The 14,707-nt window shown below is 35.4% G+C and overlaps 1 protein-coding gene across 1 annotated transcript; it reads right to left on the reverse strand.

Annotated features, from left to right (window-relative positions):
- Positions 1 to 876: 876 nt before the first annotated feature.
- Positions 877 to 12,092, reverse strand: ptgis (prostaglandin I2 (prostacyclin) synthase). Its single transcript, XM_073870416.1, has 11 exons — positions 11,969 to 12,092; positions 11,425 to 11,549; positions 9,922 to 10,045; positions 9,486 to 9,661; positions 9,244 to 9,390; positions 8,260 to 8,381; positions 7,994 to 8,179; positions 4,391 to 4,519; positions 3,851 to 4,032; positions 1,215 to 1,366; positions 877 to 1,129 (listed from the first exon to the last, which is right to left on the reverse strand). The coding sequence occupies exons 2-11, from the start codon at positions 11,493 to 11,495 to the stop codon at positions 985 to 987; spliced, it is 1,434 nt and encodes a 477-aa protein (XP_073726517.1). The 5' UTR covers positions 11,496 to 11,549; positions 11,969 to 12,092; the 3' UTR covers positions 877 to 984.
- Positions 12,093 to 14,707: the final 2,615 nt, after the last annotated feature.

Genomic DNA, 14,707 nt, shown 5'->3' on the forward strand with positions numbered 1-14,707 from the left:
TGTATTATAGACAATATTAGCAAGAACAACATAAAAACAGCTTTCGTGGAACAAACGTAACTTCCGGTAAACTTGTGCAATGAATCGAATGAGTCCTTTTAATTTAATTTATTTCTGTTAACGAGCAAAGTAGATTACCTTATCCGATGAAACGGTCTATAAAGGAAGTCATGTATATTTCAGTAATGTTTTTGTTTGTGATAATTATGACCCAGTTTGTGTAAAATACATTTAGCTAATTTAAATAGACAGTTGGCAGATGTGTTACTGCTACATTATGTATGCAAATTAGAAAACAGTGTCTCAGAGACAAAAAACTCACATAGTGCAGCATTTTTTAAAGTGTGGATTTGAGAAATGTTATATATACTTTTTATCTGTTCACTGAAAAAAATGATTCATTGAATTTAATCATTTTTTTTAAGGTAAGTGGTTGCAATCAATTTATTTAAGCTACATTTAAACAAAAAAGATTAGTAAGGTAAAATAAAATATAAAACTTTTGTTTAAATGTAGCTTAAATAAATTCATTGCAACCACTTACCTTAAAAAAATTGATTAAATTCAATGAAACATTTTTTTCAGTGTTCTCATAAGACTAGTCTTGACAAGATATCTTCTAAACTATGTTTTTGATATATGCATTACGAGCTGTAGGATCTTTAAGACAGAACCATTTTATAAAGCAGAAAACACTGTGCTAATGTATATATCATGTACTGGATGTCTTTTGCACACTAGCAACACCAAGGTCATGGATTCTCCCTGGGAATGCACATAGAGTACTGATAAAAAATGTATAGCTTGAATGCACTGTGAGGTGATTTGGATAAAAGCATCCGAATGGATTAAAACGTCAGTCCATGAGAGACATAATAAGTGACAGTAGTGTATTTATTAATGCAATAAATAATCATGACATTATTCAAACATGATAAAACATAGTAAAACATTATATGTACAGTTTTAATCAAATTAGTGCTGTTAAGATTTTGCTCTGTAGCGAATCTTGAGATCTCCACTTGGTTGTAGCATACCAAAGCCATATCTGCTGGTGTCTACGGACGGCATGACGGCGTTCTTGTCACACAATTCCAGGTCAAATCGAGTGAGGATTGTGAACACAAACCTACAAAGGTCAGAAAATAATGTTTATTATTTTTATAAACTATACATTTGTATGCACCATAAATGCTGAATAGTTTCACACTCACTCTTTAATGGCACTAACTGCGAAATCGCGTCCTGGACAGATGTTTTCTCCTGTGCCCCATGGCATGATGGGATACTTCACTTTTCTTCCCTCCTTGAGGAATTCCTTTTTCTCCGTCTTATTTTCAGTAAGAAAGCGTTCAAATATGAACATCTGAAACATGAATAGAATTTTTTTTTATTATTCATACTATTTGCATGGCTACAGTATTATTTTTTACCAATTTGTTAAAGTGTCTTTACACCTTCTGACGTTATTTACAGTAGCTGTCTCAATGATTCATGAGACATTGATATACAATACGTTTTGATAATGTGATGTGTTTATGAGACACGTCTAATGTTTGCTTCCTTGCAGCTCAGGAACTTGCTGTGCATCTTGCTGTGCTGTTAATCAATTTAATATAAATCAGTTTGTCAGAGCTGAAAGCTTGAATCAGTTTTTCAGTTTACAATGCCAATACAAAATGCAATGGGGTGCAATGTCAGCCTTTTGGCATGCAGAACCCCATTAAGGGTTTGAGCTTTAGTTTATAATGTGACTGCCGACAATGATAAACACTGTTTCCCATTGTGTGCCTATGAAAATACTTTAATAGATAATCCCAGATATCTTGCTAGACTGTAATCCAAGTTTGAACACAGTGGTGGATGTCAGTGACGTTCAGTGTAGAAAGCACTTTCATTAATTTTTTTTCAGCTATGGTACCTGTGATATTTATGTGACATTATTGGACAGTTTGTTTGCTTAAAGGTGCAGTGTGTAAATTTTAGCGGCATCTAGTGGTGAGGTTACGAATTGCAACCAACGGCTTAGTCCACTGCTCACCTCTCGCTTTTGAAACGCATAGAGAAGCCATCAGCCAAACATGTCATCATTGGAGACAACTTAGTAAAAAAATTCCGTTAAGGGCTTCTGTAGAAAAATGGGTGCACAAAATGGCGACTTCCATGTAAGGGGACCCTCGGTGTATGTAGATAAAAAGGTCTCGTTTGAAGGTAATAAACACATTATGAAAAGTCTTTACACACCCCTGATAATATAGTTTTGTATATTATTTTGCATTTCTGTCAAAAAATCCCTCTAAAATTACACACTGCACCTTTAAAGGAAAAGTTCACCGAAAAATGAAAACTTTATCATTATTTACTCATCCTATGTCGTTTAAAACCCCAATGTCTCTTGTTCTTCTTCAGAACCCAAACGCAGATTTTAAAAAGTGTTGTTTCTCTTTTTTTTACTATGCTAGTGGATAGTGATTATCTTGGTCACCATCCACTCCTATAGTAATCAGAAAAGCCTTCAAGCTTGGAAATGACCCAAAAGTGTTCAATTAATCTCCATTCAACATTGTGTCATATCTTTTAAAGCTGCAATATGTAGATTTTCACCACTCTAGAGGTCGCTATTATACAGAAACAGATGCGAAACTTAATGGCGTTATAAAGAAGAGTGGAATGTTAGGAGATTATGGCCCTGTCCCAAATGGCACCGCAGTTTGTGTGGACATTCGGTCTCTTTGCCTTAAATTGTGCATGCTTGGTTAGTCTACGAGTCCTTAAGGTGTCCCGTCTGTCATTTTTACACTCCGAAGTGTGCTCATCAGCACCCCCTTTGCACCCTTGATGCAGTCTTTGGCGAAGCCCACCTTGCTGCAGACTCCACGCACTTTACCTACCCAAAAGTCCTTGCGAAAGGGCAATCAGACCAACCAGACGATGGATGGGAGGAGTTCACACTGATGGGCAACTTCTCTTCCTATTTCCGAGGTGACGCTCGAGTCTGTCAAAAAAAAAAGACTCCGGTGCGCCCTCCTGGACTCGCGTCAAGGGTCCCTAAGGTCTGCACTACATGATGTACATCGGTGGTTCCCTAGCAATATAAAAAAACGCAGCTTTCCTGAAGTAACTTAAAGGGACATTCCACTTTTTTTTGAAAATATGCTAATTTTCCAGCTACCCTAGAGTTAAACATTTGACCCCCCCCGTTCCGGAAGCCCTTCAGCCGATCTCCAGGTCTGTCGCTACCACTTTTTAGCATAGCTTAGCATAATCCACTGAATCCAACCAGACCACCAGCACCACACTCAAAAATGACCAAAGAGTTTTGATATTTGTCCTATTTAAAACTAAAGTTTTAAATAGTTTTAGTTCCTAGCCATATCGGCCCAAAAAATGCAACTTAAAATTTTCCGTCGGTCTTAGTACACAATGTAACTACAAAAGAGTCAAGTTTTAAATAGGAGAAATATCGAAACTCTTTGGTCATTTTTGAGCGTGACGCTAATGGTCTAATCAGATTAAATATGCTAAGCTATGCTAAAAGTGGTCCCGCCAGACCCGGAGATCAGCTGAATGGATTCCAAAACTGCAAAAATCAAATGTCCAACTCTAAGGAAGCTGGAAAATGAGCATATTTTGTGTCTCTTTAAATAAAGGCATTCCAAAGCATTTAAAATGTGATCGGCACCAAAAACTGCCTAAACACTCACACACTTTTTTTTAAATCTGCATTTGGCTTCTGAAGAACAAAGAAAGACATGACAAAATGTTAATTTTTTGTTGAACTGTCCCTTCTGAAATGTTTCTTTTTTCAAATAATGAAGCATGTTTGGTTGGTTTAGTCTGAAATCTGTACCTCTGGCTGTTGGTGGATCTGTGGGTCCATCTGAGGGCTGAGGAAGGGAAAAACACAGAGCCGGTCGCCCTGTCTGAGATGGTAATCTTGACCGTTGCTTAAACGAATCTTCGTATCTCGCATCACTTCTCTAGTGATGAGTGCGGCTGCAGTTAGGCGCAGTGTCTCTTTAAGAACACTATCTGCAAAAATACAGTTTTTTTTACAATTTATAAAGATACTATAATTTAAATCGCACCTTGAAATGCCTGTCTGTAAAATCTTATTAAAACAATGAGTTTAGGAGCAGCAAAGTTTTCAGAGTCATTACTTCCTAAACATCTTTGACATGACCTTACTCAGTTAAAGATATCAAGGTTATATTTTCATAGAATGTTCTTTACATGTAGGATGATTTTATGTAAAAAAAGTAAATAACAAAAAATTACTTCAGATATTTTTTACAGATTATATGGAAATCTTTTAAAACAGCAATCAGCATTAAATCTCTTGCAGAATTAAATATGATATGCATATAAATAAGATGTTTATGTCACCTACCAAAGACTGGAGTGTGTCTCTCTCCTGAAGGAAGATGCTGTACAGCTTTAATTTCCTCTCTCACTGCCCTTAGAGCTTCAGGGTGGGTAAGTAAGAAGCCCACTACCCAGAATGCCGCTGGTCCAGCGTTTCCCTGAGGACATCAACATACCTTAAATTACTTGCAAATTAGGCATAATGTCTTACATAATGTTTTCAAACTAGAAATACCACAATAGGTACTGTGAAATATTTATTACATTGAAGATAATGTCCTTTTGTACTTTATCTTTTCAGACCTTAATACAAGCAACCATAGGTTGATTTTGCCAAAAATTGATTGTAAATACTTTGAAGATAGCTGGATTTGTTTGAGTATCTTGACCAGCCCAACACAGAAACATTATTGGTTCGACCAGTTGTTTGAGTTTAAGGCGGGACTCTCTGTTTGTTTAACCAATGGGAGACAGGGAGTGTTTGAAAACCATGATTTATTTTTAAAGTCTGTTTGCTAAAACTAGTGGCTCAGATGTTACGCACTTCACCTTTTGTTGCTATATGCTGAGCTATGTTTTGTGATATTTATCATGTCGAATGCCAGCAATTTAAACAGTTATATTAGTTGAAATACAGATACAGTACAGAACTAATAAGTGCCATTTCTTTTTGTGTTTACTGTAGTTATACTGCTCTCATGTGGTGAAATCGAAACACTGCCCACTGACAATTTAAAAATTAAATGTCCAATATAGATCTATGACATAACACTCTAAAAATGGTTGAGTTATTTTTGACCCATAATGGGTGAATATTGGACCGAACACATGCTGGGTTAAAAATGACCCAATGTTGGGTTGTTGTCATGCAACCATGGGGTATAATAACCCAGCAGTTGGGTTAAAACAACCCAGCATTATGGGTCAAGAATAACCCAGTCATTTTTAGTCAAAAATACTTTAATCAAAAGCAATTAACAGTGCATTTAATCTGTGACTTCCTATACTGCAAAAATATATTTCTCTGGCCAAAAATATGTGTTAAATATATGCTAAATGAATGTGGAATATTCTATATAAATTTTTTGAATTTGAAAATAGATTTAGTTTTAACATTTATGTATTAGCATTTTTTAAATGTATTTCAGGGGCAACAAATACATTTCTAATTTTCCAACCCATAGAGCAGAAAATATATTTTTTCTCACCAAAATTTAAGTTTGTATAAAATGCATATGTATGTTAATTAAATTATAAGTATATTTTTGTAGTTTATAAAATAAAATATATTTAATGTTAACTTTTTCAAACCTGAAAATAATGTTTTTCTAATGTGATGAGAATATAAAAGCTTTAAAATACATTTATTTATAAAATATATTGGTGAACATTACATTTTTGTAAACATATTTCAAAATATATTTCAGCACATATATTTTTTGGCCAATATATTTTTAAATCTATTTAAAATTATATTTGAAAATATATATTTTTTGCCATATGGGTTGCCTGGGATTTGAACTCATGACCTGGTAATACAGGTAATATTTAAGATGTGTTAAAGACTCCAATCCTGGTTCCTCTAAGTGTATGTTATTTAATTCTACAGAAATCGTTTGGATTAAATCCACTTCTTTTATTTTTTTCTTCAATTACAGTGGAAAACATTGTGTACTTGAAGACTGGCCTCAGGCTGTGATGTCTCAGGTGTGTGCTTGTCAAGATTTCTTTTGTTCGTGTACTCTGTAAGTGACAGGAACTCGAGCGAATGAAACACTCGTGCATTCCAGAACTGTCAGGCTCTGTAGTTTATGCTAATATTTCAACCAGCACAAAACAGTTTATCCCTATAGCAACCTTAAGGTATTAATGTGTCACCAGAACGTCAAGTACTGGTTTTAAGTGATTAATATGTAAGGAATCAGAGGAAAGGGATCCCTAAAGGTGAAGTTTATGTCTTTCAAACCCTGTATTATTTTTTCCCACATTTAAGGCATAATGTTCTAGTGTCTCTTTTCCATATAAACTTAATGGTTATTTATATATTATTTTTTACATTATATTATATTTATATATGTATACATTTTATCATTGTGTCTTTTTATTATAGTACTTTTTTGTCATTTTTAGAAGTCGTTTTTGTTCTTGGCACACTGTCAAAAAAATATAAAAAAAATATAAAAGGTACCCTTTAAAAGGTACTAACACTGTAAAAATGCACTATTAAAACAACTTGGTTTTGCAAGTCACTTCAACCTACTATTCTGAGTTTTGATTTGTGACAAGTTGATAGAACTTATAAAATCACGTTGAAATTGTTCAACTTAATTTTAATGTTGAATTGACATAATTTTTACAGTGAATATGTACCATATAGATACTGATATGTATACATTTGGTACCAATATGTACCTTTAAGGGACTAATATGAACTCTTTGGTACCTCTGAGCTACTAATATGAACTCTAAAGGTGCAAAGGCGTACTTTTTGAAAGGGTAGTGCCTCAGCTAGGGACCATTTTTTGACAAAAACAAAAAAGTCTTATGCTGCGTTCACACCAGCCACGGTATAGGCGTCAAGCGCGAGTGATTTCAATGTTAAGTCAATGTGAAGATGCCTTGACGTGCGTCTGGAGGTCTTGCGGCGTGAATGAGGCGTGAAGCGCAGCACAGTAGACGCGATTCCGCCTCATTCACGCGTCTGAATTTTTTTTTACTTTGACGGAGAAACGCATCGCGTTAACCAATCAGGAGCTTACTCTAGTAGTGACGTGATTACAGGAAGCGAGCGAAGTCGCAGAGGCCTCTCCCATGACACGAATTTCCGCACAAATGTCTCGATGACTAGAATTTCACGCGCAGCTTTCACACGCGAATGAAGCGAGTAAACTCAAAATTTTTAAGCAGCAAACTAGATGCGGTAGACGCGAATTTGACGCCTCAAACGGGGCTGGTGTGAACGCAGCATTATAGTTAAAGTAACATAAAAATAAATGTTGATTTGACATCATTTTTTACAGTGAAATACAGATATGTAAACATAATCTTTTGATTTCTCTGTTGCATTTTGTTATGGTATTTAAAATTATTTGACAATTATTAACACTTAATACACTTAATGACATTTTAATGACAAGTTCAATTTGTACCACTGTAGTTGAGGTCAAGAAAAATATTCATGATGCTGTTAAAAACTATTTGACAGAGTATTAACACTTAATTACATTTAAATGACAGTTTAATGTAATGTTAACCCATAAAGCTAGTTAGTTCCTTAAGTTTTATAATTATTCTCCTATGTCATGTTAAATTTATGACGTTTTGATGTATTGGTTTATGTCTAGCTGTCAAAGACATCTCAAACATTAAAAATGCATTAAAAATGACATAATTGCGCAAATGACACTTAATGACAGTTGTCATAAATGCGCATAAAATCTCCTTCATGTTCATGACACGTCATTTCATGATTATGAAGGTGTCATGTCAGTCTTATGAACACCCCTTCAAGTAGTGCTCGGACCCTTCCGTCCAAAGTTAAACACAACGATAAAATGTATACCTTGCAATTCACTGTAAGTCGCTTTAGATGAAATATAAATTTAAATAAATGTAAAAAGGCAGGGACTTCCTTGTGTGACCCATAGCTGAAGTAGCATGGCTTTCCTCTGAGTCTCAGTGTCCAGGCCTTCATCCTGAAGATGACGTATGTAACTCTGCAACCACGACTCCTGCTTTGCATCTCCTTTTATGCTGGATGGAGTTAAGATTTCCCAAAGCCTCTGCCGTGCCGAATTTGCCACTTTTGTTTCCTCTAATGAATGCATGCAGGTTAGTTAAAAAAGATGACTAAACAAGACTAAAAACAAGTGACCACAAATGAACCTGCATTACCTTTGCTCTGGGTGCCTCTTGCTAGTTTAGGCAAAAGCTTGTCAAACCGGCGGAACTCCTCGTAAATTTCTGTCAGTTCTTCACTATTGTTCTCTGTGCCAAAAACAGTGAGATAAGCAGCCCTGCGGACAAAAACAGACAGACAGAAAACGAGAAGTGAGTATTTACATGAAATTTAAGACTGAAAATGATAACATGTTTTCAGTTGGAAATCCTGTGCACTTAATCAGGTTTTTCTTGACAAAACAAGGTCTGTTTTTAGTTTAACAGGCTGACTCGCAAATACCAAACTTTACTGGTGACCGGCGAGGATCTGCACCTTGTGGAGATGCAACAAGTTCTGCTACGTGCGCACATTATTGAGTCATCGAGGGATTATTATAGTGCCAGCTTTTGGGTGGGACAGCCTCAGATTCTAGATAACATTCACATTTATGCATTTGGCAGACACTTTTATCCAAAGCAAATTACTGTGCATTAAATATTAAGTATACCCATTTTATCAGTACGTGTTCCCATGACCTTTTGCACTGTTAATGCAATGCGGTACCACTGAGCCCTTAAGTATATAGCAAGGGAGATTTGCCTTGAACAACTGTACGTGAGCCTTCTTTGTTTGAATAATCTTTGCATAAATATTGGATGGATTACAATTGCTAGTTTTGACTATTTGGGGGGTTACCTACCCCTTATCCCCACTACGCCAATGGTGTACAGATTAAATGACAAATCTAGCATTATTAATGAGCCGGGACAGCATTACTGGACTTTGGATAAAACAGTTAAAAGAACAGAAGGCCACGGGTTTGATACCCGGGGAACAGACATACTGATAAAATGTATATTTTGCAATGCACAAATATAATTGTTTGCCTAATGTCTATATGTAATGTAAATACAGTACAGTGATTTCTGTTACTATATTAATATTTTTTTTTAAATGACAGTGTTGTAGGAAAATAAAAAGGGATAAAGTTGGCATACTTGAACAGCAGGCTGTAACAAAAATGAAAGAGTCCATCTTTGTTCCACTCAGGTGTACTAAGGCCTGTTTCTGAAGAGGTCAAGAGCGACTGGAGGTTGCTGTGCATTGAGGTGCGCAGTTTGGTTAGACCGGTCCCCTGAAAATGTCTAGTGAACACACACAAAAACACGATTCATATATACAGCCATAATGAATGGAAACACAAATAAAAACTGAAGGTTTAACATGATCAAAATAATACATTTGTGCTCTCCTCCTTTCAGACTCTGGGCTGTGATTGGGCAGATCAAGGTCGAAGATCTTCTTCATCAGGAGCTTAGCGTAGCCGGTGGCGTCCAGAGAGACGTCGTCTGACAGGACAGTATTATAACTGTTTGAGTCCAACAGCACAGTGACGTATTTTCCAGCCACATGAACCTGTTAACACACATAAACATATTATTCATGGTAACTAACAGAAGCTATTAAACAAACTAAAAAAAGTAACTATAGATAAGGATCACACAACAGTCTGCAACTTTATATTAAGTGTCAAATTTCACTCCTGGGTAGAGGACATTTTTTTGTTTTTAACGAATATCTCTGAGACGACACATGTCTTGAGGTGTCAGACCTTTTGAAGTGTTTCAACATCGACTTTTGAGACTATTAATGTATTATTGTATTTATGATCTTACTGTAAATATGTCTCCATGTTTCTGTTTCATCCGTGTCAGGAATTTAGCAGCATCTTTTCCAAACTCAAGTGCATGGCCAAGCCATGGGATTACACCGTTGTCAAGAGGAGGTTCATTTCTTCGGCTGAAAAATATATAAGCACTGTTAGCAATTGTTGAGTTACACACATAAGTGAGGCCTGTTGTCCCACTAAATTTGATAACACGACACTCATCCGGGTATTGACCGGGACTACTCGTTTATTGTTTTAATGTATCACTCAGATATCTCATTTGTCATGACAGGTTTAGATGGGTTGCAATTTTTGCAAAATAACAATTGCATCTTTAGTGATTTTGCAATTGTTAACTAAAGAAGTGGAGTTTTTAAGAAGTGGAGATTTTTCTAAAAAAAAAAAACCCAGCGAAAAATGACTAAAATTACATTTGTGAATGTGATGATAAGGCATTTCAGTAATTCAGGTACTGACTAATAACTTTTTCTGTGCCATTCAGTTTCATTTCAGATTTTTTGCATTTTTTTTTTTTTTAAATATCTGTTAACTAAATGTCAACATTTTTACACTACAAAATGTTTCTTTAACCTGAGGACAAATTTATAAATTGTTAAAAAGTTTGTGTGACATAATAAATACTCAAGAAAACATGCTGAGGAGGAAACATAAAAAAGTTTTGTTATTTTAAAGCCATCTCACAAGTTATACCCCCAACCCATTTCCAGCCCTGTGTATAGTAGCCTTTAGGCTTTATTAATGTATACAGCATGTAGTAGTATTAACTAGTAAACTGATAATCTGTAGTAAATACACTTGTACACAGTAAGTTCAAAACCCTACAGTATATCTAGGACGTTTACTGTAGTAAAGACTAAAGTATACTGCAGTATTTTAACCATGTGTGTATTAAATGTTAAAAATGAACTCATAAATGCTGTAAAAAATTGCTCATTGTTAGTTTATGTAACAAACGGAACTTTGTAAAGTTTGATCACATTTTTAGGGGATGACATGCCCACTTTTTAGACCTAAAAAATGCGTCCTGGCTTCTAAATCGCCTAAAATGGCCGGGATTCAACTTTTTCCAGTCAGAATTCATTTGCATGGCTTTAACTTTTCTCTTTAGGTCTCACCTGCAAACCTGGCGGTGTCAAATAAAGGTGCGACCTTCTTAACTATGTTGTGAGATGAGACCATGTAACACAGAAGATCGCTGTCCTGCTGTCATTAAAAAATATATATATACTAAATACTAAATTATTGTCACCCAACCACGTTATTTTTTATCCTGAAATTTAACATGAAAGTTAAACTGCAAGCTTTAGCACTTCTTACGTTGTCATAAAGAACTTAAAAAGTTTTTAAACTATCCTGCAGCCACTTTCATCAAACGCAAAGAGAGTTTATATATGCTAATAATGACAGATCGTAAAGGTGCTGACAGCTGAATGCATCACAGATTAAATCTGAGGTAAAAGAATTACTCTGTCAGATACTGTAAACTCACCTTCTGCGTCTCGAGTACACCAACAAAACAACGAGTCCCAACAGCAGAAGAGCAGCAGTCCAGAACATCATGAGCTGACAATGTAAGCAGAAGCGATGCTTCAGCAGTCAAATACTCCTCTGAAACTAAGGTAACAACACGTCACTATTACGACATTCACTGCAATTACAAAGCAGAAGGCGTGTCTGTGTATGTGTGTAATCGCAAGTTTCGCCAAATACAAGCAATGACGTTTAAGTTACAACTAAACAAACATGAAAGTAAGTTATGAAGAGGATGATGTGATAAAGCAAATTAAATAATACACGATGTCGAAAATGACGCAACTTGATCGTTATATAACAATTATGGTATCACTTTACAATACGGTTGTGAACATACATGAACAATATAGTTTTTCACTATTTATTAAATCTTGTTAATGTCAATACAGTCATTCATGTTAGTTCATGGTGCATTAACTAATGTTAAAGGGACATTCCACTTTCTTTGATAAAATATGCTCATTTTCCAGCTCCCCTTGAGTTAAACATTTCATTCTTACCGTTTTGGAAACCATTTAGCTGATCTCCAGGTCTGGCGCTAGCACTTTTAGCCTAGCTTAGCACAATCAATTGAATCTGATTAGACCATTAGCATCATGCTAAAAATAACCAAAGAGTTTCAATATTTTTCCTATTTAAAACTTGAATCTTCTGTAGTTACATTGTACTAAGACGTCCGACAGAAAATTAAAAGATGCGATTTTCTAGGCAAATATGGCTAGGAAATATACTCTCATTCTGGCGTAATAATCAAGGACTTTGCTGATGTAACATGGCTGCAGCAGGCGTTTTACGCACTGCCCGGAAATAGTCCCCTGCCATTGAAAGTAACCAAGGGGACTATTTTCGGGCAGTGTGAGATATAGTCCCAACCATATCTGCCTAGAAAATCACAGATTCTGTCTGTCTTAGTACACGATGTAACTGCAGAATAGTCAAGTTTTAAATAGGAAAATATCGAAACTCTTTGGTTATTTTTTAGCACGATGCTAATGGTCTAATCAGATTCAATGGATTGTGCTAAGCAATGCTAAAAGTGCTAGCACCAGACCCGTAGATCAGCTGAAAGGATTTCAAAACGATAAGAATCAAATGTTTAACTCAGGGGGAGCTGGAAAATGAGCATATTTTCAAAAAAGTGGAATGTCCCTTTAACAATTAAAGCTTTTGATTTTAAAAATGAATTTAAATGAACATTAAACTATATAAAATAACGGCCTCGTGCAAAGCATTCTGGGAACCAGAAATCCCCTTCAACCTTTTTTTGTTTGTTCCTTCAGATTTGATTCCCGGAATGCTTTGCATGAGGCCGTTATTTTATAGTTTATTCTGTAAAGATAAAGACTTGTTCATGTTTAATGTTCATTTAACTTTGAACAAACTGTTGCCAGTAAGTAACATACATTTTAATCTATAGTAAGTTACTGGCAAACAGTCAGTAGGGTATAAAATGCAGAAGTCACACAAGGCTTTCAACATTTGTTTAAAGAATATCAAAAGTCAATGTGTAAAAATACCACAACATAGTAGCCTTCTTTATCCACACTTCCTCTTCACTTGTTTATACACTGACATGGAAAACTATTTATCAGTAGGCTATTTACAGAAATATGTTGATTCCACCATTTTCTGTATCTAGATGTATTTCTACAGACTTTTGCCATAATCTCATTGAGTATTCCTGGAAAATGTTTGGCATGAATCATGTGAAGTGTTTCTGGGTAACCATTTCCTTGCTCAGGTATTTCGGGAGATGAAGGGTGTGTGTTGTTTTAATGGCCTACTTTTCTGATGATGAAGCGTAAGTCATTTAGATGTGTTTGCTAAATGACATGCAGGCACTGATCAGTCACATTAATGTAATAATAAAGTTTCCTAAGTGTCCTGTTTCGTAATTGTCATGTCCTTCTGGTTTAAATACAGTTGTAAAAGTGTGGGAGCAGGGGCAGTTAACCAAAAAAGTATTGTATTTGAATTGTTAACTAAAACTTTTAAGCGACCCAACAGTGTTTCTGGAGTTGTCTTGGTAAGGATGGTGCTACAGTAGACTAAGTTTAAGGGTTCAATTCCCAAAGAAAACGATCTTGACAAATATGTATGGTAATTTGAACAAAAGTTGTTACCAAATGCATTCTGTAGATGTTAAGATATAAAATAATTGAGTCATTATTCACTGGAAAGGCCTTGAAAATCCTGTTTGACAGCCGTGGTTACCATTCAGTACTGTATATAAATGAGCTTGCAAACTGTTTGTATATGTAATGCTATCATTCTGCATTCTAGCTTCATGACTCTAGAGAGGACCGGAAGTCAGACTGGTTTCAGAAGACATCAGGGTGAGTAAAAGGTGAAACAGTTGCCATTTTTGGATGTCTGCCGGCTGGCCTTTGACTAAACTTGCTAGACAGAGATGTTTATAGAAAGGGTTATAGAAAGTTATTTGCTTTTCATTCTATAGGCACGTATGAAAGTTGGAAAATTGTTGCATGAAACAATCCATAAGGGGGCGGCTGAGTCTCATTTTTGCTGAGTTTTATATTCCAGACTAGTTTTTATTCATTTCTACGAATTGTGCATTTTTTAAACCATAAAAAAGACAAGAAATTGAAGAAACTTTCACTGAATGTGACATTTTTGGTGGAACAAATTGTTTTTTATGGAATTGCTGTAAATAACCTTTTGTAGCAGTTTTATTTTTAAGAAATAAATCTTGATTTCAATATAAGAAACACTTTATTAAACTGATACCTGTGAATGCATGATCATAATATGAAAGGATTTCATTTAGTAAAGTGATTAGTGTATATTTTACTGCCTTTTCTCAGCTTGCCAAACAGACAGGTTTGATAAGTTAAGCAAATTTGCATTTTATAGTTTTAAATGATCCATGCAACAATAATTTCCCGTTCTCAGATGCCCGACCTCTGTATTCATGTCACAGCAACTTCTAGGTTGCAAAAGTTTTAATTTTATTAAAAGAGAGTCTGTATATTGTGCCAAAGTGTTTCAAAGGTCCATTGGGTAATGATGGCTGAGAGTTTTTATAACAATGCCCAGCAAAGGTTTATTGAATTCTGACAGACATAATGTGCTTCAGGACCAATGCCAATTTTTTTCAAACAGAAAGATATTTACTTTTATAGACTTTAAAACTTTTAAGGGAAAGTGGTCAATGGACTTGGAAAGTAGCCCCCACTGAACACACGCACTGATAGTCGTGAACACACCCAATCACAACC

This window comes from Misgurnus anguillicaudatus, chromosome 8 (genome assembly GCF_027580225.2).
Source record: "Misgurnus anguillicaudatus chromosome 8, ASM2758022v2, whole genome shotgun sequence".
Taxonomy (NCBI): Eukaryota; Metazoa; Chordata; class Actinopteri; order Cypriniformes; family Cobitidae; genus Misgurnus; species Misgurnus anguillicaudatus.